The sequence below is a fragment of the Gymnoscopelus braueri genome (assembly GCF_963280865.1).
Source record: "Gymnoscopelus braueri genome assembly, chromosome: 2".
Taxonomy (NCBI): Eukaryota; Metazoa; Chordata; class Actinopteri; order Myctophiformes; family Myctophidae; genus Gymnoscopelus; species Gymnoscopelus braueri.
In genome coordinates this window covers 3325848-3350374 of record NC_137604.1, presented here as the reverse complement: position 1 = coordinate 3350374, position 24527 = coordinate 3325848, and the positions used below count along the sequence as shown (strand labels likewise).

Below are 24527 nucleotides of genomic sequence, written 5' to 3'. Positions count from 1 at the left end.
TGGTGTTGATTTTGATATAAAATACAATGCTAAAAAGAGCGAGATGATGATTGTCTGAAGCAGGGAAGAGGGAAGGGAAGTTAACCTTTCCTGACTTCTATCTCTCTGGCATTTGCCGTTTGACATTGTAATCCTCTGCACAATTAATTTGCATGGAGCATATCAGACAAATAGGCTTGTCCTTGAATTCATAGAAGAAATAGCGATCTCTCCAAGTAGCGTTGAACAGTCACTACCAGAATCCATTGAAATACTTTGTACATTTTGGTATTTTTTCTCTGTATTTTTATGTTGACATTTGAACTGTTTGGTTGCTACTATATATGTCTATGAAATTAATTCAAGGACCCCGCAAACAAGTCCGCAAGGACCTTTTAGACAAAAGTATTATAAATGTAACTGAGTTGTTTTCTTTTTCCTAATAAAAAGTTCAATCAATTTCAAACCCTTTGTATCAATTAATTTGGAGTTAAGTGATATCTTTTCAGATATTGACTCGCCTACTGATTAGTTCTCAGACCAAGTGTCAAACTTTCGACATTGGTCATTGGTCCAACGCATCATGTGACATTTCCGGAAGTGTAGTTTTTGTCTCTCGTTTTATTTGAATTGACAGCAGACATAGGATAAAAAATACATACTTTTTTATGGATTTACTTAGAAAAAGACTCCAAATGTTACTTTATTTCAACGAAGTGCTCCCATAACGGAGATGTTGTTGGATAGACAAATTTGTCTAGATTTTAAAGTAAGTTTCTACCTGTTATGAGGACAGAGAGATCATTCAAAATTAATACATATCTATCAGGACTCGAAAGGTTTTTAATAGACGCTCATTAAATTCCACTGCTGCTGAGCCTATAAAACGGTCGGTCAGAGACTCTTTGCACACTTCTCTGAGAAGGTGAAGCTACGTTACTTCAATGATGTTAAATAATTATAATCACTTTATTTATCTATGACCTCAGCGTGGATTTGCGTTGTGCTAAGCGAAACACCTGTGAAACAGGCTCTGAAACAGCTGAGAAGCCAAACTGCCTTTAATGAAATGACTTATTGCTTCACAACTATGCTGGTGTAATGCTGCAGTAACAAAAAAAAAACACTTGTTAACACCCAGGCTCAGTTCCCTCTGTTTTACAGCCAACCTTCATCTACAACCCATGTCACATCAAAGTCCTTATTAATAAAGTCCTTATTCTATTCCTTCATTCCAGACCAGTGTGTGGAGTCCAGTCTGCAGGTGAAGATGACTTCTCCAGAACCATCCAGTGTTTCTATTAAACAGGAACCTGAAGACCACCTGGACACCAGGACTGTTTCTATTAAACAGGAACCTGAAGACCACCTGGACACCAGTAAGTTTCATGCTGTGTGTCTCTCTCTCTCTCTCTCTCTCTCGCCCTATCTTGCGTGCCACCTTACCCCATATGCCTAAACCTTTTAGGCATTTTTTTTGTACTATTTTGATTTTTCTTTTTATAGTTCAAATAGTCGAACTACAGTAAAAGCTCACAACGTGTCGATGTAGATTGGCTGTTTGAACTATTTAATTATTTTTTTCAAAGTAGTAAAAAATTCCTAAAAAGTGTTAGGGGTGAGGCAGTGCATCTTAATCCCCAAAATGACTTTTTAACTCTTTGCCTGTCAACGACGAGATTTCTTTTCAAATTCTGCCAAGGCGCAGTCTGCCAACGACGAGAATGACGAGATTTTGTGTTTTCAGTAGTTTTCCACCAGATGGCGCTGTTATCTACCTTATGAATGATGCTTTCACTGCCAGATGACGACAGACCCGGAAGTACCCCGAAGTAAAAAAAAAAAAACGTCTCTTTTACTTCCTGTTTATTTCCTGTGGGAAAATGCCTATATCTCCGTTCCTCTTACTTTATGGCAAAAACAAGGCATTCAACTGGCCACAGCTGTGCAACGGATTACCGCAAGCGGATTTGTTTATTTTGCGCACACACACAACACACACACACACACACACACACACACACACACACACACACACACACACACACACACACACACACACACACAGACACTGTCGTGAGTGTCGTCTGCCGTGTGAAAATAGACGATCTACAAGCTCACAACCTCTGAGCTTGTAGATCGGTTATTTTCCTAATATGTTTTATAATATTATAAACTTCTGTGTGGACTATTAGTACATTTTAGATCGACATAGTCGTAGTACACATATCTTACTTTGTTTTCATAGACCTGGTTGCTTGTTTCTCTCGCAAAATACCTGGCACCCTTTGGTGCCAGGTATTTTAAAAATAGCAGATCTACAAGCTTTTACGGAGCTTGTAGATCAGCTTTTTTTATGCCATTTATGACAATTTGTGAAAATAAATAAATAGAAATAAGGGATGCCAAGTCGTGACCCCCTAAAATAAACATATTTGAACAGGGGACCCCCATTTTGTTTGACTGGTTCCAAAGAACAATATTGTGAAAAAAGCAGATCTACAGGCCCTCTCTTCTTCTTCTTCTTCTCTTCCTCCCCTCTGTCTGTCTGTCTCTCTGTCTGTCTCTGTAACCTTTGACATGGCCCCTTTAGACCGCCCCCAGAAGTTAAAGTGCTTTTGGAGGTGTGCTCTGCAGAATCAGAATCAGAATCAGTTTTATTGTCACATCACAGGTTTACAAGGTAAAGAAGTGGGTGAAATTCGTTTTTGTACATCGTTCCCATCGCAACGTTAATTTCCATAGAAAGAAGAGGGGGGGGGGAGAAGAAGAGGGGTGGGGGGCAAGTGGGAAGGAGATCAAAACAAGAGAGCAACAGAAGGCCAGACAAGTTATCTACATATTTACAAAGTACCTGAGATAATAAAAAATCACACCCTGTGTGAAGTGGGCGGTGTCTTGATAGCTAATCACAATACTGAATGGAGTCGATCAATCATGTACAAAAGATAAATACATTTATTGAAACACTCTTTATGATGGACAAAACCATAACTTGAAAAAAACAAATTAATGTTTTTTTTACAAGTTATGGTTGCTTATATAGGGCTATGCACATGTGTCATGTGACACTGGCCAATCACAGTCCTGAATAGATTGTGATTGGCCAATCACAGCGCAGGATAATTGTACTAATTTCCAAACCTCACTTTTAGGGGCGGTTTCACTGCCCAAGATATTTGTACATTTTTCCAAATCTCACTTATAGGGGCGGTTTCACCGCCCAAAAACTGGTGCCTGAGCATAGCAGCAATGTATGTATACTGTGCATGTTATACTTATACTGTGCATGATATACATATGGACGTTAAGGTGCTTAGAGAAAAAAGAGCACAATAAAAAAGACAGTGCGTTATACATGGGATTAAGGTGCAAAAGGTCAGTGCGTGTCCACCTAGGGTGGACTGACCCTAGTATAATCCGCAAGTAGCTCCATGAGGGAGTGCAGCAAAAAAGTCATTTGTACCTGGTGTAGTCCACAGGTGTGTCCGAGGGGGAGCTAAGTCCAAGTCATTGTCCCTGGTATAATCCACAGGTGTGTTCAGGAAGAGCCAGAAAGGTTTTGCACCGCCTGCTGTCAGGCTGCTGAACAAGGCTTATGCCTCATTCAGCATCCTGACAGCAGCCGGATTAAAACTACACCAGAACCTTCAAACACTAGCCATGCTTTGTATGGAGAATATAGGTTGCTGCCTTCAGGAAGGAGATACAGTGTTCCTACATACAATAAGGTCAAACTGAAGAGGTCCTTTGTCCATCAGACGACATTGAGGCTTAATCAGGAGTTGTAGGCTTGGGGTAGGCTGAGAGGTGGACATTGCTCTTGTCTTTGTATGTCTTTATGTATGTATTTTGTTTTGTTTTGTTTTCTTGTGTCATGTCAAATGTGTGTACTGTTTATTGTTTATTGTTGCATACATGGCTGCTGGGTCGCAAGACAAATTTCAGTGTGAACTGACAATAAAGTATTATCGTATTATCGTATCGTATAACCTGGTGGTGGAACTCTTGATACTGCGGTAGAGCCCCTTGCCCGGTCGCGGTCGTTGTAGGGGTTTGAACAGTCTGTGACTTGGGTGGTGCTTGTCCTTGATGATGCGCTTGGCTTTGACCACGCACCGCTTTTTGTACAGTTCCTGGAGCGCTGGGAGCTCGATTCCCATTATCCGCTCTGCCGATCGCACTACTCGCTGTAGGCTGATCTTTTCTCGGGCAGTGCAGTTCCCGTACCAGGTCGTGACACAGCCTGTTAGGATGCCTTCAACAGAGCTGTTGTAATACAGCCTGAGGATGCGACGTCCTACTCCGAGCTTCTTCAGGCGGCGGAGCCAGTACAGTCGCTGCTGAGCCTTTTTCCTCACGTGTGTGGTGTGCGTCTCCCATTTGAGGTCCTCCTCGATGTGTACTCCGAGGAACTTGAACTCGCTGACCCTTTCCACTGCAGCACCGTCGATGAGGATGGGCGCATGGTCTCTCCGCGGCCTCCTGAAGTCCACGATCAGTTCTTTGGTCTTGTCGACGTTAAGAGAGAGGTTGTTCTCCCGGCACCAGCGTGCCAGTGAGTTGATCTCCTCTCTATAGTCAGACTCGTCGTTGTTGACGATTCGGCCTATCACTGTCGTGTCGTCCGCGTACTTTATGATGGTGTTGGACACATGTGTGGCTGTGCAGTCATACGTGTACAGGGAGTAGAGGAGAGGGCTCAGCACGCATCCCTGGGGTGCTCCGGTGTTGAGGGTCAGGGGGTCGGATGTGATGCTGCCCATTCTCACCACCTGATGTCGGTTGGACAAGAAGTTCTGTATCCAGTCGCACATGCTTGGTTGTAGCCCTAGGTCTCTGAGCTTTTTGTCAAGTATTGCTGGGACAATGGTGTTGAATGCTGAGCTGTAGTCCACGAACAGCATACGTACATATTTGTCCTTCAGCAGCTTGTTGTCCATGTGCGAGAGGACGGTGTGGAGAGCCATGGCAATAGCGTCGTCGGTGGATCTGTTTTTGCGGTATGCATACTGCCACGGATCCAGCGAGGCAGGTAGCGTGGAGCTGATGTATTCCCTCACCAGTTTCTCGAAGCACTTGCTGACGATCGGGGTGAGAGCGACAGGTCTCCAGTCGTTCAGGCATGTCACTTTGGCCTTTTTGGGAATGGGCACAATGGTTGACATTTTGAACCCTGCAGGGACCACAGCCTGGGAGAGGGAGAGGTTAAAGATGTCAGCGAAGACACCCGCCAGCTGGTCTGCACATGCCTTAAGGACCCGGCCTGGAATCCCATCAGGTCCGGCTGCCTTGTGGATGTTGACCCGTGCGAAGGCTGTACGCACTTCTCTCTCCGAGATGGTTAGAGGGTTCTCCTCTGCTGGTGCTGCTGATGGCCCCGCTTGGCTGCCGCGGTTGGGGCTGATCTCAAACCGGCCGTAGAAAGTGTTCAGTTCGTTGGGGAGGGAGGCAGGCGGGTTCACCTCGCTTCTGGTTCTTGTTTTGCAGTCTGTCAAGGTGTGTACCGCCTGCCATGTGCTCCTGATGTCGCCATTGCTGAGTTTGTCTTGCATCTTTTTTGTGTAGGCCTTTTTCGCCTTCCTGATGGCGCTGTTTAGGGCCGCGCGCGTCGTGTTGCGCGTTTCCACGTCGCCAGATTTGAAACCAGCATCCCGTTCATGCAGATGTGCACGTACTCCGCTGTCCATCCATGGTTTCTGATTGGGATAGATCCGAACTGTCTTTTTTGGGACTATGTCATCTATGCACTTACTGATAAAGCCAGTGACTGAGTCTGAGAGTTCGTTGATGTTATTCCCAGCGGCGTTCTTAAACATCCCCCAGTCAGTCTGGTAGAAGCAGGATTGTAGCATAGCGTCTGTGTCCTCAGACCAGATTCGGATTTCCTTCTCAATGACCGGCTCCCTTTTTAGCCTCTGTTTGTAGGCAGGTAGCAGCTGGATGGCGTAGTGGTCAGAGCTTCCTAGCGGTGGGCGGCGGAGAGCTTTGTATCCATCCTTGAATGGCGTGTAGCAGTGGTCAAGAATATTGTCACCACGGGTGCTGCAGGCGACATGCTGGTGGAATTTGGGAAAGACCTTTTTTAAGTCTGTCCGGTTGAAGTCGCCTAGGCAGATGACTGCGCAGTCCGGGTGGCGATTTTCTTGTGCACTGATCGCCTGGTGTAATTCCCTCATAGCTGTGTCCTTATTAGCTCCAGGATGAATGTAAACAACGGCTACAATCACAATGCTGAAGTCGCGTGGTAGGTAGAAAGGACGGCAGGCTATGATTAAAAGTTCAAGGTCTGGTAAGCAGTGACTATCTAGGATTTTAACATATTTGCACCAGTTGTTGTTGATCAAGGCACAAACTCCCCCCCCCCCCACGTTGCTTACCGCTTAATACAGTGTCTCTGTCTTTCCTATACACGGTGAAACCAGGGGGAGTGATGGAAGAATCAGATGCTAACTCCGTTAGCCACGTCTCTGTTAGCACAACAATGGACGTGCTCCTCGTCTCGGCGTTGTATTTAACGCGCGCCAGTAAGTCGTCCATAGTGGTCACTGTTCTTGATTCACACAGAGATCTAACGTTCGCTAGCAGGATTGAAGGCAGTGCAGGTTTATATCCACGTTTTGTTGTTCTTACGAGGAGACCCGCTCTTTTCCCTCTTCGACCTGGCCGTCTTCTTCGCCGCCTCGGGTTCGTTCCAGCCGGAACAAAGGGAAGCCCTCCCGCCACCCAGCCGAGTGGAAGGTTTTCGGCAAAAAAGTCCGGAATTCTGCGTGTAATCGCTGTGCTGATGTCCATAAGTGCTTGTCTGTCATAACTCCTTAGACACCCGACGGTGTAGGGAAAAAAGAGAAGGCTAAAAAATACTAAAAGGACGAAAAAACTTTGCGACGCTGCGGAGCTTGTACGGAAGCAGCCTTTCTCCATGGCGCTCCCAGATAAAAGAGACCTCAATGAGTGATTCCGTTGATTAGATGTGTTCATGAAACGTTATTTGTCAAAAAGATAATGATAAATATGTTTGTTTTTGTCAGAAAGAGGCCACTTCCCACTAATATCTGAAGCCAATTTACAGCCAGTAACAACAGTATGAAAATATCAAAACCCTCTTTGACGGCCATTGTCACATGACTCACACCTTTTACCTAATTTGGTTAAACAAAATCATGCCTCCGCAACAAAAGGTGACATTTCAGCATCTGTGGTGAATCCTATTGGTTCTGTGTTTTTTTGTGTGGAGCCACCTCAATGTGTGGTTCACAATAGTGCCCGGCTAATGCCAGCTTATTATATCTGATTAAGTAAAAGTGAAAACATTTGATTCCATTTTCTATTTGAAAAAGGGCCAGTGCCGTGCCCATCGGGCACTGGCCTACTCCTGGACAAAACAAGAGGAGAACGATGAAAGTTGGGAATGCATGCCCCACCCGGTTATGCAATATGTGTCATACTAAGTGGTACCCAGTGTACCTGTCTTGTCTGTCTGTGTCCCTTTGATGCCCATATATGGACTAGCCTCGCGTAGCCAGACTATATCACTGCGTGGATATGAGTCTGGTGCCTCTATGAGGACGTTTTTTTTCCAAGGGGGCGGGATCAAAACAATGGCTCTGGACACAATTGGTTAGACCTACAACCAACTACCAATCACAGTCTCCCATATTTGAACACTGGGCCCTGATTGGTCACCCCAGACTTCTGGAGCAGGAAAGGGATTCATAATGGATCGGTGCCAGACCCAAATCGCAGAGTGCAAATTTGTTTTTGCACTGGCAGATTCGTCTGGTCCCAGGCTATATATGGACATCTGTCATTTGACACTGTAAACCAGTATAATTTGTATAATTGTTTTCATTTGAGATGTATAGCCACTTCTAGCTCCCGGCAGCAATCCACTTCCTGTTCATCTTCTTTTCACAGACAAGAAGAATTGTGAGACTTTAATTTAAAAACTAGGATTGTTTTAGCATGTTTTCCTCCTTTTTTTCTACTTCACATTTATAGAAGTGAGATACTTACCTAAGATTAGTGTACAATAGTATGAGAGACAGACTTTACACAATAAGCTTATGTGATGTAACAACAGTGTGAAATAATGGAGTTCTAAACCTGACACTATGTATGCATTATTTGCATTGTTTTTTTTAGCTTTCCTTTAATAATGATAATCAAATTTATATAGCGCTTTTCTTAGTACCAAAAGTCGCTTTATAGTGCTCAGCAGTGTGATGACCATTAAGTGAATTGTGGATCACATCAAGTTGTAAAGAAGTTAAATAAATAAAGTGGTGATCATGTATTATTTTAGGTAGTTGTACACAAAGACTCATGTTTTGTACATTACAGTACAAAACAGAGAGTCTTCAATTTCCACCACAGTCAAAGTGTATTGGTAAATAAGAAGGTTAGGTTGAAGCCAATAGAAAATGTCTTGGAATGAGGATAGACTTATGGTTTAGAAATTAGGCATGTATTTATAGTGGACATTCCTCCAACTACCACAGCTATAAAACAGAAGTTGAACTTCCTATCTAACTCTTAACTCTTATATATTTTGTCCAGACTTCCTGCACTTCCCTGTGGGTATAGAGGAGGTTTCTCCTGAACAGCAGGAGAGGAGCCCCAGTCTGGTCCATGAAGAACCACAGCCTCCACAGATTAAAGAGGAACCGGAGGAGCTACTTCATAGACCAGAGGAGGCTGCAGTTAACAGTGACGATGCAGATGAAAAGAGAGAGACAGAGCCTATAGCCAGCACCTCAACTGACCAAATGAAAACACAAGCTTATATAGAGCACTGGGTAAAATCACAACTAACCTGTGATGACCAGGTCCTCTCTTCTCGCTGTTCTGAATCTGACGCTGAAGACTGTGATACATGGGAAACCAGGGAAGATCGGTCAGCAGACCAGTTCCTCTCTTCACAATGTTCTGAATCCAATACTGAAGACACACTGAAATCACTCAAGACACAAAATATGGAAGGGCAAATATTGTCATTGAGCAACAAGCTGTCCCAGGACCTGAAATCATCAAAACAAGCTAAGACCATGAGGACTCACATAAAAATGTTTAGTGTTGAAGATTGTGGCAACATTTTGAAACGATTAAAGTCATATACTTGTACAGTTTGTGGCAAAGGCTGTAGTGGAAAGGTTGAGCTACAATCACACATGAGGACCCATACAGGCGAAAAGCCCTATATATGTACATATTGTGACAAGGCCTTTGGTCGAAAGGGTTATCTAACATCACACATGACGACTCATACAGGTGAAAGGCCCTTTACTTGTACAGTTTGTGACAAGGCCTGTAGTCGTAAGGCTCATCTAGAAGCACACATGAGGACTCATACTGGCGAAAAACCCTTTACTTGTACAGTTTGTGAAAAAGGCTTTAGTCGACGAGCTCATGTAAAAACACACATGAGGGCCCATACTGGCTAATAGCCTTTTACAGTTTATCGCAAAGGCTGTAGTCGAAAAAAACAAACACATAAGGACTCATACAGGAAAAAAGGCCTTTGGTTTGTGGCAAAGGCTGGAGTTGCATGGGTGAACTGAAAACACATGAGGAATTTATCACTGTTTACCTGTTTGCCTTCCAGTCAATCTCATTGAATGCCATGTCAACAACTTGTAACACCAATGTGCTAATTCTAACTTGACTGCAGCTGTTATGTTCTCCTAGGAAAGCCCAAAGTGTCACAGCATTCAGGTGCAATAAAAACTTTTGCAACTGTAGCCCACAGTGTGCGAGCGTCCTCTTTTGATTTCACTTTTCTTTCTTTTTTTTTTCTCCGCTCAGCACCTGCCCAACTTCGGGTTGGGATGTGTATGTCTTTCCTCCTTGTTATGTTCTCCTTCCAATTGCCTCTTTGAGACTTGTGCCTGGCTCCCATCATCATGTCATGAAGAGTAGGTGACAGCTGATTTCATACATGGACGTTCTTAAGTTAAAGCTTGGGTAAGGGAAATGTTTTGGTAATGTTTTTAGTTTTGTTAAAAAGGTACTATATTCTGATGGTAATCATTGCTACAGAGCGTTTGTTCGGTCACAGGGGTCTCTCCAGCTCTTTAGTAAACAGAATATAGTACCTTTTCAGGTAGGTGACAACATTTAGCCAATTAGTAGGGAGCACTGAAAATGCATTTTCTGTTCAATAAAGAGCTGGAGAGACTTGGGAGACTCCTTTTACTGAACAAACACTCTATAGCAATGAGTACTATCAGAATATAGAGCTATTTAACACTTATTTTAACCAAAGTAAATCACTTACCCTACCTCTATGTCTGGCCTGACCACAGATAGAGATAGACAGAAATGTACACGTTAGAAATCAGGTAATACATTTTTTTAAGGAAGGCCAAAGCAAATTGTACATCAGTGGTATTGAGAGTGCCATGGGAAATGGGAGAAAGGTTTGGCAATATATTAATAAACTACTAGGCAGACAGAATAGTCAAAACAGTGATCTACAACTAAATATTGATGGTACACTGGTGAAGGATCCATATACAGTACGCTAGCATGTTCAAGTTCAATGTTTTTTTTTTCCTGGACTCAGGTTTCTGAGATTACACAACTTTTCAAGTTTTTTTCCAGCCCTATTAATAGTGAACAACCAGTTTTTTACCTAGAAGAAGTGGCAACAGTCATTGGAATACCAAACTGTTCCAAAGCTAAAGCTGTCTGTGTATGGGCTGGACACAAACTTTCTAAAGCTACTAAAATAATCATTATTGTAACCTATCACACATCTGGTTAACTTGTCAATCAGGTATAGTACAGTTCCATCACTGTGGAAGGTGGCCACCATCACACCTATTTTTAGCCCATCAGTATCCTCCCTGTCATCTCAAAGGTGGCAGAGAAATGGAGAGCCAATTTGATCATTAAACATCTTGACAAAGCTCATGCCCCACTGCAGTTTGGGTTCCGTACCTGCCATTCCACAGAAGCAGCCAATCGTGTGCTCATTGAGAGGATAAAGGGTCTATTGGATAGGAATCCCTGTGTTACTGCCGTGTTTCTTGACTTGAGAAAGGCTTTTGACAGTCAGCCATCACGTTATTTTGTCCATATTAACTCACTTTAACTTTTCTCATGAGGCTATACAGTGATTTAAGGTTTGCAAGAAAAAATAAAGAACACAAATGTTTAACAGGGGGTTTGAGGAGGCTTTGAACTACTGGAGGTAGGTTTCTGTATATAATGATCTATTGGCACTCTGAGTGGTGGTCACTAGAGCTGTGCATTGGCACTGCCCTCACCATTAAATTCGATTACGATTCACAAGGTTTCGATTCGATTACGATTAACCTTGAAATAATGGACCTTAATTGGTTTCGTTGTACAGTGCGGGTACTGCAGTATCAGTAAAGGTAGCTCTTGTCGGCAACTTATAGCGGGGAAGTATGTTGAGAATCGAGATACGTCCAGATGTCCGCTTTCCAATCACTTGGTGCATTTTTTATCACTCACGGTCTATCTTGGTCATCTCCCTCAGCCATGTCTATTGTTATAGTGCTAGCGTAGCGCTTAGCAGCATGAAAGATTTCCCCCGGAAACGATCTTTTCTGACCAATCACAACACTTCGTCACTTACAGATTTGTAAAGCATCAACGTCATTTCCTTGGGCGGTACTTCCGCCAAATTCAACCACTTCCGCCTAGACAACCAACAGCCCAGGTCTTGCCCAGCGTGGGCAAAAGTCATCTCAGACCTTTCAGGACTTAATTGAGGCTGTGGAAGGACTATGTACATGCATTCTCCCCTGAACCACCCACTGTTGTTTACACACTCGTGTTCAAGCTTGCAACACGTCACTGTGAGCTTCTGGATACAAAAAATTAAAAAGTTGTGAGTTGGTAAAAGTGGTACTGTTGATTTTCTAATGATGTAAACAATGAAAAGCATTAAAAAGCTTGGGCCTAGGTGATTGCATACACGGTTTCACCCGACAGTGATGATGAATGTAAATTAAATGTGAATGTTTTGTACATTTAAAATAAACCAGTTCTGAAGTTTACATTTCGTTCAAATATGTATTTGCATTTAACTGCTATGACATAAATGCAATAATTTAAAACAAAATGTACGTAAACTGTTACCAACTCATAAATGTATATATTAATTTAATTCATAAAGTAAACTGTTCTCAACTCATAGCAGACATAGCAGTCTTCTCAACAGGCCAACATATTTTTTTGGTAGTAGATTGTCATGTTTAATTGTCTTTCCGCCTCAGCTATATATTGTGCCCTATCCTGTATAACTATGACTGCCCCTTTGTCTGCTGGTTTTATGACTATTTGGCGGTAATTTTTTAGGGTGTTAAGGGCTGAGACCTCCTCACGGGTTAGGTTGTGGGGTTCCGGTGGGGGTCGTGGTAGGTTCCTAATGGCATCTGTGTTATTCCGGATGAGTTTTTTGATGGGGTCGGGAATTTGTGAGGGTTGGGGTTCCCAATCGGATTTATTGACGAAAGGTGTGCTAAGTCCTGGTTCATCCGGGCTATCACCGAAGAAAGCTGCAATTTTGAGGCATGCGATGGTAGGACATAGTTTCCTCTAGTAATTGGGAGTGGCCCGTGATCGGGTCCGGGTTAGGGGTAGGTATAAAGCAGAGGCCTTTCTGTAGAAGTGTGATCTGGGCTGGGGAAGGTTGGAAGTGTTTTGCCAAGTTATAGATAGCGCCCCTTTCCGGTGGTCCTGCCAAAAGGGGCTCGTTCAGTTTAAATGGATTTGCCAGTGGTTCCATATAGCCGTGCCTGTGTTCGGGGTCCAGTGGATATTGTCCCTTTGAGTAGCAAAAAGGTTCAGCGGGAGTGCGGAGACGTGGCGGTGCTGTGTTATGTGATGATTGATTAAATGGATCTGAGTGTGTTGGGTCCCAGGAAGGTTGGCAAAGGTTAAATACAAATTTAACTTTTCAGGATTGCAATAAAAAAAAAAAAAAAAAAATATCAGCATTCCAATTCAAAAGTAGCAAAAATAGCCGATCGACAAGCTCAAAACGCGTTGCGGTGCGACGCGTTTTGAGCTTGTCGATCTGCTATTTTGGCTACTTTTGTGTGACATAGAATGTTAAAATAAGGAGAGACAGTATATGCAATGTGGCCCTCTGAAGTTAGTGTGGAAATACAGTGGCCCTCTCCATCATCAAAGTTGCCCACCCCTACCGTAACACCTTCACACTGTCTATACAAGATTCCCAGCGAGTGTCTGAGAGGGGTTTGACAGTCAGCCCGTCGACATTATCCTTCAGTATGGACCAGCGAGCAGTCGAAGAGCTAAAGATGACGTATACTCTTTGAAAGAGTCCAAAAAAGTGACAGAGGAAGGTGGCAGTATCGGAAACAACCAAGCCAGTGCCGCTACATTTGTCTCCGTCTCACTGTCACTCACACTCTCCTCTTCGCCCTACTCTCCATGAAGTTTGCCCTCAGGCTGTGCTGCTGTTGCTGTCTCGTCCACTGTGGCTGCTCGTTGCGCAGATTGCGCTCCAGAAGGGCAAGCCACCACACCACTCTCGGCTGCTATTGCTACAGCAGCAGGTGGCAGTGGATCCTGCTGCATTTCCCCATGATCCGAATCAACCCCTGTTAACATTAGAAGACTCGGCTGCGGCGCCACCCGTAAAAAAAGATGTACATTTTTGGGCGGTGAAACCGCCCCTATATGTGAGGTTTGGACAGGGGGTCCCATTGCACCCCCCCAACCCTGCGCTGTGATTGGCCACCATTGTACCCCCCTAACCCTGCACCGTGATTGGCCAATCACAGTCTATTCAGGACTGTGATTGGCTAGTGAAACATGACACATGTGCATAGCCCTATAAATAGGACTATGCACTTAAAAAAGACACATTTATGTTTTTTTTTATGGTTTAAAAAAAAACACATTTATGTTTTTTTTTAAGTTAGGGGTGTACAATGGTTGGTCCACAATATTACTTTTCTTCCATCACTTCTTCCATCACTGTGATGACCACTGTGACCACACCGCCCACTTCACACTGGGTGTGATTTTTTTTATATACATCCAGGTTTTTTGCCTTTTCAAGCCTATGAATTAAATACCAAGGCCCTCATTGGAAACAAGTCCGCAGGGACTTTTATGAACGGACCTGTTAGACAAAGTATTTTAAATGTAACTGTGCTGTTTTACATTTTTTTGCCTAATAAAATATTCAATCAAAAAAAAAAAACAGCGTCTGTTTTGTGCCACACTTAATTCTGAACGTTTCATTTTGTGTTGTTGTTGTTGACTTGTTGTTTCTGTCCTCCTGACATGGGCACATGGGTAGTTAGTTAGAGAACTCAGTAATGGAAATTATTTTACCTGGCGCCTGTGGCTTGGCGCCCTGGGCAATTGCCCTGATTGCCCAGCGCATGCGCCGGTCCTGGAAGGTAGGACAGTGGTGGATGGTGGTAGGACGGTGTTGGAAGGTGGCAGAGAGTCGACCAGAGGTGTAAGGATGGTGGCTGGTAGCTTAAAACCACTTGTGCTGCTGTCCGTTGACAGAAGGTTTATGTTGGGGAATTTGCGCAGCAGAGCATCTAGGGGGGCATAATAAGGACATGTAGCTCTGCCAGCACCAGACCACTTTGTTATGGGCCATACTTTCAGCATACCTGTCCATTTGCTGCATTTTGTCCCAGTAAGCTCATACCCTTTGCTAGCCATTTCTCTGGCTAACAGCTCCCAAGCCTCTTTTTGCCAGACCCAGAGGGTCGGCCTACATGAGGCTCTGCCCCCTTTCGTCCATACATGGGCGAAAAAGACCGGCTGTATAAAAGGGACCCTTTCTTCTCCATACATGGGCATAAAAGGGACACAGGCTGACACGTAATACGAAGTCCGTCATACGAAGTCCTTATAAAGTACTAGGAATGTATTCTGGGTCTGGCAGAACAGGTCTCCTGGTCTTGTTTTTTTGTCATCTTGGTGGGAGAGAAGTTCTCTCTCTCTCTTCAAAGAGAGTGATGAGGAGCAGGACAGCAGCATGACAAATCCTGTCTTGTCATCCTCAGCTGACTGCTGCTGACTGTGTCCCCACCTACCGTATAGACAACGATGATATTCTCTTATGGGTGTCCTAGCACAATATTTCAAACAGGGCCCGTGGCCTGAATAAACAATATGCATGAGCCAAGGTAAAACACTTAACACTTGTATGGTGATGTACTAAATGTTAATCTTAGCTAGCTTTCTCTTGCAGCATTTCAATTGACAGTAAATACTCGTTAACAAACGTTGCCAAAATTGAACGGTAATTTAATTCATATGTATAACTAGAAAATGTGCTCCTCGGAGCACAGGTCTCCACCAGGTGAGGTGGTAAAACTGTTCCTGATTAATTCTGTCTTACCTATTTATATTACATATTGCGATGTCACGTGAAGCTTGACCAATGTTAGGTGTTCACAGATGGACGGACACACGGACGGATGGACGGAGGGTAAAACATACTCCCCACCATGCCTTCGGCCTGGCGGAGACAAAGATCACTACCTGTTGGTTTACACGTTGATGCGTGTTGAACAATAGAGCCCAATGGACCAAACAAGCCGCAAATAATGCATTTAGCAATTGTTTCCTCCGCCATTGCTGTTTCCACCTCCAGGGAGCGCTCGAGACACCGCATGCGCACTGGAAAACCCGGCTTCTATGCAGGGTCGGTCAGCGTGCGCACTCAGTGCAGCTGCACTGTACCATTTTAAGCCCCATTTTAAGTCAGATTTTGTCACCCCCGACAAAATTCCTGTGTCGGGCCCGATTATGAACTCACAACAAATTAATGTGTGTCTTTTCATCTTGTAGTGTGACATATCAAAAGACCAGTATGCGGTCATCTGTTTGAGGTTTACATGTTTGGGTATTTTCTCGCCTAGCTGTTCGATGTTGAATTTTTGGGGTATTTTCTCCCTTGGTGTGACATATCCTACGACCCTTTCAGTGAGTTGATCAATTATACCATAGAATCTCCAGTGCCCACAGCCCATGCAAAACGTACATGGCAGTCATATAATCAACTTTATTATATAACCTACCAAAGCATTATGGGGGTATTTAGGCGAGACTCCACAGTATGTACGAAGAGGATGTTTAGTAACCCCTGGGAGAGACCACATGTCATGTATGGACAACTTTTGGATTGGCTTTGGTACCTTGTTGCCAGGCAACCTGTGATTATAGGACTAGTGCAAGACATCAACTACATTTTCTAGTCCTGCTAGTGCTGTACACCATACAACACAAAACCAATAAGAAACCCAGTGACACATGTGCAACACCTGACATTATTCACATCCATTTCGGCCTACCCTACAACATAATGTATCACCATAATATATCACCCCAGCCAACATACCTAGTGCACAACATCACCACCTCAAAACCTTCTACCCCTCTATCTACCCTCAGAAAGGAGTCCATTGAGGAGTGTGATTGACAGAGGGACTAATGAACGCTTGAACCTATTATAGCTCCGCGTACGGACCCCATATATCCTACCTGATGGCAGTAAGCTATAGTCACGGCATGTCAGGTTGGTTGGGCAGCTCAAATTGGCTATTTATTTTATCCAAAACATATATTTGAAAAAAAAGAAAGTATGGTTTGTAAAGTGGTGGTAAATAATGTAAAGTATACATGATTTGTACATCATTATTAGACTTATTTACCCTTAAATATCTTGTTTATGCCCAGAATGACTGGACATCCACAGGTTTTATAGCAATTTGTGGCAAATGTAGAAATATCAGGCCTTATGCAATATAAAAAAATAATGTTATATGCATTGCCCCCCCCCCCCCCCCCCCCCCCCCAACAATTAATTATTCTTAAATAAAAAGGTTACTAAGCTCACATTACAGCTAATGTGTAGAGTTAGGAATATTGTGTTATAAAACATGACCATGTGTCTATAGCGTAGCCGTTAACAATAGCCAGACGTTGCCTCTGTCTTTTATTCCACAGTATGTGCCGCCTCTAGTGGAGAAAGTGAATATCGCAGGCAATATCCTTGCTCCATCAGTTGTTTAGAACGGAATGTCAAGTCATGAATACTGTTGTATTTGTCAACATAACAACCCATGTCAGTCCACCAATCATTAGACTGACATAATTGGCAATGATGCATGTTGTACGGTACAACTTGTAACAGTCTACCTATAATTTTAATCTAAGTCTAAAACCTGAGCTTGTTTCTAAAGTGTATAGTTACTATAGTTTTATTAGTTGCTTATTTGGGCGTGCGTTGTTTAAACCAGTCGTACTCAAATATTTCATGTCAAGGACCCCCAAATTAATTATGTAATTGTCTGCTGACCCCCATCTGAAAATATTTAGATATAAGATACTCTTGAAAATAGCCGATCTACAAGCACATAGTCAAGTAGCCGCGCTCATGTGGCCTATAGTCGCTTCTTTTGGTCTTGTTTCGTTTCGTTCACCTGGCCGCTTGTTTCTCGTAAAATCTGGCACACAGAGGAAAAATAATATAATAATATATCTAGAGAGCGGACGGTCCCGCCCCCACCGATTCATTTCAATGAAAGTTGCTCACAAGCGCTTGAAGCACCCAGAAGTACTCTACTTCCTGGATTGGCGCCATCGTTGGAGCCAATAGAGCATGCGCAATAGCGTTTCAGACGATTACAGCATGCGCAGTAGCGTCCCAAATGCAAAAGTCCAGCAATACCAGATTTGGCCACCAGACTTCTGAGGCTTCAATCATTCTCTGGGGGCTCGGGAAAGTGAGGAAGCGAAGTGACCCAGAACGTTCTTCTCCTACGGAAACATCAGGGTTCATGTGGTTATCCTTTGGAAACGTCAGGGTTCATGTGGTTATCCTTTGGAAACGTCAGGGTTCATGTGGTTATCCTTTGGAACAAAGCATCCGGACGGGATTCAAACAGCTCTACATTGAACAACAGGGAATATTCACAACACAAACGGTCCGCTTCCACGGCTAACATCCGTGGCTGGAAGGTAAACACTTCAGCATAGTGGGCTAGCATAGCTGCTAATGCTAGTCCTATCTAGAACAGCTTTGGCTCCATTCTAGCCTTTTGTATTTGGGACGAAGATATCCTGGATACCGTCGTCCCAAATACATAAAGAAGCTATACTGGGTCCTGGAAGGAGCTAGAACAACGTGTGTGACTGTGTGTTGTTGGAATGTGTTGTAATATGTTACACTACCATTACTACTCATTAGGATCTACATACATGTATTCACATATTTATAGTAATGATCACATCAATGTTCATCACACATCATCATGATTTGTGTGCATGGGGTTCTCATCTTAAACAAGCTTAGTGCTTAATGAGGGTTTCCAGTTTAGTAGACCTTGTATTGTGAATTTGTACTTCCATGTACTGTTATGTACTATTCTCATGTCTTTCTAAATAAACTACATCAATCAATCAATCAATCAATGATTATAGTCCATGGAAACATTGCAGGGAAGGCTAACAAAGATAAACATGGCTGTTACAACCACATTAACCTGTGCACGTGTGTGTTTAAGTACATAATAGGCTAATGATAATGATAATAGTATTTAATTAAATAGTTCTTGTTATTGCAGGATAAAATTACTTAGCGGAAACTTGAAATTGCATAACAGAAAATGTGTGAGTATTTTAGTGTTTCATAATAATTATTATTAAGGATGGTATTGGTAATGGTAATTTGTTCTGGGATTTATTTTATTTTATATTTAATTATATGATATACTATATTTAATAAATACCCTTTTTTTTTGCCGTTTTCAAAAAAGTTTTTTCACAGAATCAAACGTTTTATGGTCATGATTCACCAGGACCCTGGATGGCTTGATTCTAGGCTTAAATTAATTGATATCAATATTTTTGGAAATGTCAATGGGAAAAATGCATTGACTATTTTGCAGTGGAACCCGGACCGGAAGTGGCCGCAACTGCGATGCCCTATAATGTATTGCAGATTCAACTTTTTCATAGATAGCTTCATAGACCTATTTGCAGTGATGAGCTGTGGATTTTTGAACTAGGGGGGCTATATTTTCTGACGTCACGTGCACGCATGTGCACATAGCCAATCAGCTCAGTGCTAGATTATTTTCCTTTTAGTTTTATATAAAATCCCTTTACATAGACTCACCCACACATAAGTACTTAAAATAATCAGACAACTTGTCTTTGTCTTGTCTCAGAGAACTGGGTCCTCTGCTAAGCGATCCCCTTCACACTCTGCAGTGCAGAGACTGTTGTCTCTCATTGTGAGAGGAATGGAATGTACACATTCAATTCAAGTCCATGGCTTTTTTCGAGTAGCCTAATGTTATGCAAAGCAGCCAGGTAGACGCTATTGAGAACGGCTCGCCGCTGACGGCGCGAACCTTGAGAGGCTATTGTTTAAACTTTAAGGTGTTAAGACCGCAGCTGACGGTGCGTGCTCGTGGAGCTCCCAGCCCCCCAGCCAGCGCTAGAACTAAGGGGTCGCCGACCCCCCATAGCACCCCCTACAGCTACCCCATTTGACAGCACTATCATCAGTGATGTGTAAATTCATGATGTTTGTTTGTTTACACATTATATTTTCTATTAATATGTTGATTTTCAGAAATGTGCCACTTAAACCCTCAACTTCGTACTTTGTAAACCTGACCTTTGGCTCTGTACTTGGTTCACTCTTTTTTCCCCTGTGTACACCAAATATCTTTGCCGAAAATAGGGAGATCTGCTATTTTTGGCAAATGTTCCCCTCAGAATAAGGATGCTAGGGTTCAAGTTGCTAATGTAAAATAAAATAAATCCTTTCACACAAACATTTGGTGACCCTCCTTCCTATTGTAAATCTAAGGACCACTATAGGGGTCCCGGACCCCCTGTTGAAGACCAATGTTCTATAACCAGGTGTTGGCTGTGTACTGGGATCAGTGTGGGTTGGTTCTAGATTATAACCAGGTTGAGGTTGTCAGGCTGTACTGGGATCAGTTGGTAGAACTGGACATTGGTTCTATAACCAGGTGTTTAGTGTTGGCTTGTACTGGGATCAGTGTGGCAAAATGGCAAGTTTCTATGGAATGGAGTAGACTAAAATATTTATCATTGACTAAAGCTAGACTAAAATGTAAACAGTTCTTTTTTGACTGAAACAAAACTAAATAGTAAATATTTAATGTTTTGTTGGACGAAGATAAAGACTAAAATGCTCGACTTTTAGTCCACTAAAACTTGACTAAATAAAAACAGGATGAGGTTGACTAAATATGATGAACTAACAAGGGCGATTGAAACTGGACTTCATCTGGACTAAAAAATGGCTGATAAAACACTGGTACAGTGGTACAGCGCTTAACACAATGTTGAATAAATGTGACTAACAATAGCATTATGCAGTTGTGTTTTCCATCAGTACACCAACTCGTTAATATTTTGAGGGAAAAAAATAAGAATTAATTAATTATATTCATAAAGAATTTTATTCAATTTTGTATACATTTGGGTCACTGCCCTGTCTTTGTAAAAACACATAATTTACACCCTCTGTTCCCTCAGTTTTTTTTATTTATTCAGCCTTCATATACAACCCATGTCACATCAAAGTCCTTATTGTTAAAGTCCTTATTCTATTCCTCAATTCCAGACCAGTGTGTGGAGTCCGGTCTGCAGGTGAAGATGACTTCTGCAGAACCATCCAGGAGTGTTTCTATTAAAGAGGAACTTGAAGACCACTTGGACACCAGTAAGTGTCATGCTCTCTCTCTCTCTCTTTCTCTCTCTACGTCGTCCTCAGACGAGCCCTCCATCGGAGTCTCCAGTCATCTCGGTTCTCCATACATCTGGCCAGCTCCTTTGTGCTTTCTGCACCATTTGCCCTGCATTTCTCACATCTGTCTGTATAGGAGGCCGACTTTTGACAAAAATCACGCAAATCGGTAAACAGTATCTCTACGGTCATGTGATCCTGACGGATCTGTCCAATATTTCATATTCCATCCTAATAGGCTAGCATTGGCTAACATCATGAACACAGTGTCCATGAAATTTTGCATACACATTCCATTAGGCCGAGGAATAAATGCCCCCCTTTTCACATTGGCCTGTTATATCGCCACCAGCAGGTCTAAATGAGCAAAACAAATGTTAGGATCAAAATGCCTCAAATCATGAATGCAGTGCCTGCTTGTCGTGAAAGGCCTAAGAAAGAATGGCACCCTTTTCACATTGGCCTATTTTATTGCCACCAGGAGACCAGGAGAAAAATATTTTACGGACTGCTTGTTAGGCCATTGGGCCTAATAGGCCAAGGGGACATGGGGAGAACATGCAAACTCCGCACAGAAAGGCCCTTTTGCCAACCCCACATAGGGTATGGGCACTGATGACGCGGAGGAGAGAACACTTCCCCACCGCCACAGCGTCCCCGGTGGGAATCAAACCGAGGGCCTTAGCTGTGAGGTGACAACGCTACCGACTGTGCCCCCCCCCCCCCCCCCACAATTAAAATGTAACATAAGAAATGGATTCTATGTGACACTCATTGTGTTCATTTTCAATACAAAAAAAGTCAATTTGTTGCATTTACATAATTTAGTACAATGGAACATCACCATGGGATGGATGCCATTTTGGATTTGGCAATAAATAATTAACTGATGGTAATTTCACTGTTTCAGCCACATTCCTTGAGCCCTAAAACCTAGAATATAATATAATATTATATAATAGTAGAATAGTCCCACTCCTTTGGGGTGTTATTATTTGGAAAGCTCACATGAGGTCACAGGTTCTCTCTACTTTTGTATGATATTGATAAACTTGCCTAGATATTAAGACTCATAATTGTGGGATTTCGCTGTGTTTTGATCAGTTTGTTTCATTTAAAGGAGAAATCCGGACATTTTAAGTGTTATCTTTGATGTGTCGTTACTCACCTACCGACGTAAAAAACGTTTCTCTACCTGGCAACACCAAGTTGCCAGGTTCTGGGAGAGAAACAAGCAACTAGCGTTAGCTCGTTCGGCATTAGCGGTAGCCTCTCAGCAACTTTCACTGCATGTTTGACTATCATGAGACTCTACAATGAGTAGTAGTAGAGAAAAAAATAACTTTGCATCGGTTATAATAGACGAATTTCCCTATGCCACGCGCTCCCATTATGACAACGGAGGGGGTTGAAAAAATGACGACAGGGGAATCTCTGGAAAAAAACAATGCCACTTTTTACGTCGGTAGGTGAGTAACGACACATCAAAGATAACACTTAAAATGTCTGGATTTCTCCTTTAACTACGCTGGTGACGTTAAATTGCAGTTCTCTCGCTCTCTCGCTCGCTCGCTCTCTCCCCCCAAAAAGAAGAAAAACATAATCCATTGCTGATCTTATATTTTAAATTGCAGGTCAATCTCACCTCTCAATCTCATCTGGCAAGCAGGTGAATTAATCCATTTGACGTTTCTGTATGTTCAATACTAAACATAGAAATTATCTTTATGATTACTTTTTTTTGTGTTGATTTGCATTCATATGGGGACCTAGAATGATCTTTGCTTGGTTGCCCAAATGGCAACTTTGGCCAACTCTTTTTGCATAATCAAAGATGGCCACTGAACGCCATCTCAAAACTGTTACTTTTGACCTGCTTGTCCTAGAATGTAATATGTAATATGACTAATGTGTCGGGTCAAGGTCTATCTCACACTTTCTCTGCACATTCACAATGGTGAAGTTACGAGTGACCATTTATGCTGTCTACTTGTATGAGAAAGAGTGAGATAGTCCCTGACCTGACCTTTAACTCATTCACTGCCAGGAATGAATGAATGAATTCATCCGTCTACTGAACCCTTGCCAGCGAAAATGGCGATTTTACTGTACCTTTGAAAAATCATGGAATAATATTGTCTGTGAACCCGATCCTCGCGGACAGGAGCTCGTTGCACGCACGGGGGTCCGGTAGCGTTGAGAAAAAAAAAAGAATTGGCCCGCCACGATCGTCCATTCCAGAGCCATGGCCGTTTGAATGTGGCTTTAAAAAAAAAAAAAAGCTTTGAAAACAGGATCTGAGAAAAGTGGACTTTAGTAAATTCTTTAACATGGAAGCACAGACGATCATTGTTTTCTTCTGGTCACGTGATCTCTGGGTGTACTCTTCTTCGGTGGTGTTTGAATCATTCACCACCGCCCCCCCACCCGAAAAAAATATATATGGATTTTGGACGTAAATTGCGTTAACTCATTCAGTTAACGTAATTTATGGCAGTTTGGCTCTGAGTGCCACAGCCAAAATTCATAGTAAGAGCCAAGATACAGCCTTTTTCAGTAAGAAGTTAAACAAAGAGTGAATGGAGCAGAATATTTTCGAATCATCATATCTTATATAATGATGAATATATATATATATATATATATATATATTTTTTTTTTTTCTTCTTTTTTTTTTTTCTTCTTTTTTTTTTACGTCTTAGACGTCCAGTAGCACTGAATGAGTTAATTACGTCTGTGGCAGTGTATGAGTTAACACATTGTGTTTGACCTGCAATTGAAAAAAGAACATCAGAAATGGATTCTACACACATGAAACCCCCTTAAAAGACATTACACATCATTATAGGACAAGCGGGTCAAAAGTAACAATTTTGAGATAGCAATTCGGTGGCCATCTTTGAAAATGCAAATGACAAGAGTTGCCCAAAGTTGCCGTTTGGGCAACCAAGCTAAAATCATTCCAGGTCCCCATATGAATGCAAATCAACAAAAAAAAGTAATCAGGAAGTTAATTTCAAGTATTGAACAGATAGAAACGTCAAATGGACTAATCCACCTGCTTGCCAGATGAAATTCAGGTGAAATTGACCTGCAATTTAAAATATAACATCAGAAATTGATTCCACATATATAAAAACCCTATAACACATACTTTTAGGACAAGCAGTTCAAGAGTTACATTTTCGCCATGGCATTCAGTGGTAATCTTGGATTATGCAAATTACCCAAATGGCAACTATTAGCCAAAAAAAAATGTCTAGGACACCAAATGAATACAAATCAACAAAAAAACGTCATAGGAAACAACTATTTAGGGTTTTTAAATTGCAAATGGACTAAACTACCACAGCTATAAAACAGATGAAACGCTGCATAGAAAAACATATAAATGAATGGTTTTCTCTAATTATATTTTTTCTTCAGACTTCCTGCACTTCCCTGTGGGTATAGAGGAGGTTTATCCTGAACAGCAGGAGAGGAGCCCCAGTCTGGTCCATGAGGAACCAGAGCCTCCACAGATTGAAGAGGAACAGAACAAGCTATTTCATAGACCAGAGGAGGGTGCAGTGACCAGTGACGATGCTGATGAAAAGAGAGAGACAGAGCCTATAGCCAGCACCTCAACAAACCACATGAAAACACAAGCTTACATAGAGTACTGGGTAAAATCACAGCTAACCTGTGATGACCATGTCCTCTCTTCTCACTGTTATGAATCTGACGCTGAAGACAGTGATGAATGGAAGACCAGGGAAGATACGTCAGCTGACCAGTTCCT

General features: G+C 42.5%; 1 protein-coding gene across 1 annotated transcript in view; it reads left to right on the top strand.

Annotated features, from left to right (window-relative positions):
• LOC308075295 (uncharacterized protein) overlaps positions 1-15083 on the top strand; it is a gene marked incomplete at its 3' end in the record, with an annotated part of 215821 nt that extends 200738 nt beyond the window's left edge. Inside the window, exons 5-7 of the mRNA XM_080415072.1 lie at positions 1218-1358; positions 13417-13535; positions 15015-15083. Coding sequence (XP_080271198.1) covers positions 1218-1358; positions 13417-13535; positions 15015-15083 — 329 coding nt within the window. The remainder of the gene's footprint in view (positions 1-1217; positions 1359-13416; positions 13536-15014) is intronic.
• Positions 15084-24527: the final 9444 nt, after the last annotated feature.